Raw genomic sequence first — 2,135 nt, 5'->3', positions numbered from 1 at the left:
CTAAAATGACGTTTTCTCAGATCACAAATTAAATAATCGATTGGGCTTTTTGGCATGTCTCCTTAAATAAAATAAAAGAACAAATGTTTATTCTAAAGAGTCTATTTAAGTTATCATGACTGTCTGTTTGCAGTACAACAGACAGGGCACCAGAGGGCAGTAGCCTCCGTTGTAGACAAAGATTTTAGATAAAATCGTTGTTGCAGATGTTACACCAGATCATTTCTTACACTGACGAATAGCAAATATGGCCACAATGTAAGGATTTATATATTAAGACGACGCAACAAGTTTGAGGTTGACGTTAACAAAGTTACAATTAAAAATAAATAAGTTAGGCAGCACCAAGATCCGCTTGGGGCCTGGCCTATGCAAAAACAGAAAACGCAATGAACATCTTTACAACTCTCTCTCTAACTACATCTTTCTCTAATCCTTCTGAATAAAAGTAAATGTGTGATGAAACCTTTCCCTCATATGCAGCTTCATAATGAAAGAGGTAGTCCACAGTGAGAACACTAGTTTGCGCATGGACCCTGTGGTGTTCCTGCATCGTCACTGTAGGAGGAGCATTTTGGTGCTCAACGATTGGAAGAGCATATGAGTCTGTCGCGGAAGGCAATAGCGGAATTGCCCTTCAAAATCATTCCTCAGTCTAACTAAATTTCAGACAGCCAGGGTCGGTGAGTAGACAGGAGCCTACCAAACATTTTACAGAATGGGACTCACAAGTGATGCCAGCTACAAGAAGCTCGAGCAATGGTACAAGTCCAATGCTGGAAACCTCAATATGAGGAAAATGTTCGAAGCTGACAAGGACAGGTTCAACAAGTTCAGGTAAACTGCATAATTTCTAAACGAATTGGGTATAGCCGTGGGTCGTGATCGATTGTGTATTTCAACGCAATGAAGGTCTTTGAAATTTTATTGAAAATGTCATTGAGTGAGTGGGTAAGGGGCGGGGTCTGAAGGTTTGTAGCCTACTATCTGACGCGTGCCGAGTATTATGCAACTACCTGTCACTTATCCTCGAAAACGAACTACTCCAGTTTGTAAAATACGCTACAGTAAAATAGTGATGCTAATCATGTTCATATTTTGCTATGTTTGACTTGGATGACTCACTATAGCGCGTGCACACATAGCTCAGACTCACTTGTTATGCTCCCAGCGGTCACGTAGGCTACACATCCTGTTTCTCCACGTCCCTGTAACAAGTGTGATGTCGAGCCATCGATACAATGAATGCACCCACACTTAATGTAGCCATGTGGCAAAGGCGTTGGTTAATAATTATTGGTCTCAGAAGAAAGTCTACGTCTCATGTTCTGTCTTGTTAAGTGAAGTAGTAAATCCTGCTTTATTGTAAGCTCCATATTGATCCGGGACACATGTCCTACGTGCATACGCGCGCATCCTAGCTTTAAGAGTGTACCTATGGGGAAAGTGTGAGTAAGATTAAATCCCATAGCACATAGCCTATCTAGGCCGTATACTGCAGCCTCCACGCCTACCCTAAGCAGTGACTGCAAGACGCATGATCACGATGCCCTTTTGTGCACGGCCAGTCCATATCAGATAGCGAGAATAGCATGCTACTAAAACAGATTTGTATCTAATGGATATCAGCATGTCTCCCAGAAAGAGGTTGATATTTTTATTGTCTCATCTGTGTCAATAGCCTGGCATTAAACACAGACGGTGGAGACATCCTTCTTGATTACTCCAAGAATCTCATCAATGAGGAAGTCATGGCAATGCTGGTGGAACTGGTAATCATTCTTCGTGAATATAGTTTAAATATATGCACTAACAGTTAACAGTGGGATAGATTTGTGGAATTTGGGTATGATGTCAAAACAGTATTTCTAATGTCTGGTGTATCTTATTATCTGCTAATCTTTTGTAGGCCAAGTCCAGAGGTGTTGCGGAGGCCAGAGACAAGATGTTTAGTGGAGAGAAGATCAACTTCACTGAGGTGAATATCTTGGCACTGAACATTCTTGTTGCAGAGGTAGAGGCAGGTTACAAAGGAGAGATACATTCTCATCTGACAATATACTGTGTACCATAATCCCACTTCTCCCCAGATTCTGGAAAGTGTCTGGGTGTTCTTATTGAGGGTGGGGCTGAAC

General features: G+C 41.7%; 1 protein-coding gene across 1 annotated transcript; it reads left to right on the top strand.

The window, feature by feature from the left end:
• Window positions 1–597: 597 nt before the first annotated feature.
• LOC122129516 (glucose-6-phosphate isomerase-like) lies at window positions 598–2,014 on the top strand (the record flags this gene model as incomplete). The annotated part of the gene is made up of 3 exons (XM_042704446.1): window positions 598–837; window positions 1,682–1,772; window positions 1,910–2,014. Coding segments are annotated over exons 1-3 (315 nt in total), but the record flags the coding sequence as incomplete, so codon positions are not given.
• Between the last annotated feature and the right edge of the window lie 121 nt (window positions 2,015–2,135).

This window comes from Clupea harengus, unplaced genomic scaffold, assembly GCF_900700415.2.
Source record: "Clupea harengus unplaced genomic scaffold, Ch_v2.0.2, whole genome shotgun sequence".
NCBI lineage: Eukaryota > Metazoa > Chordata > Actinopteri > Clupeiformes > Clupeidae > Clupea > Clupea harengus.
The sequence above is the reverse complement of the archived record's forward strand: the minus strand, read 5'-3'. Positions and strand labels throughout refer to the sequence as shown.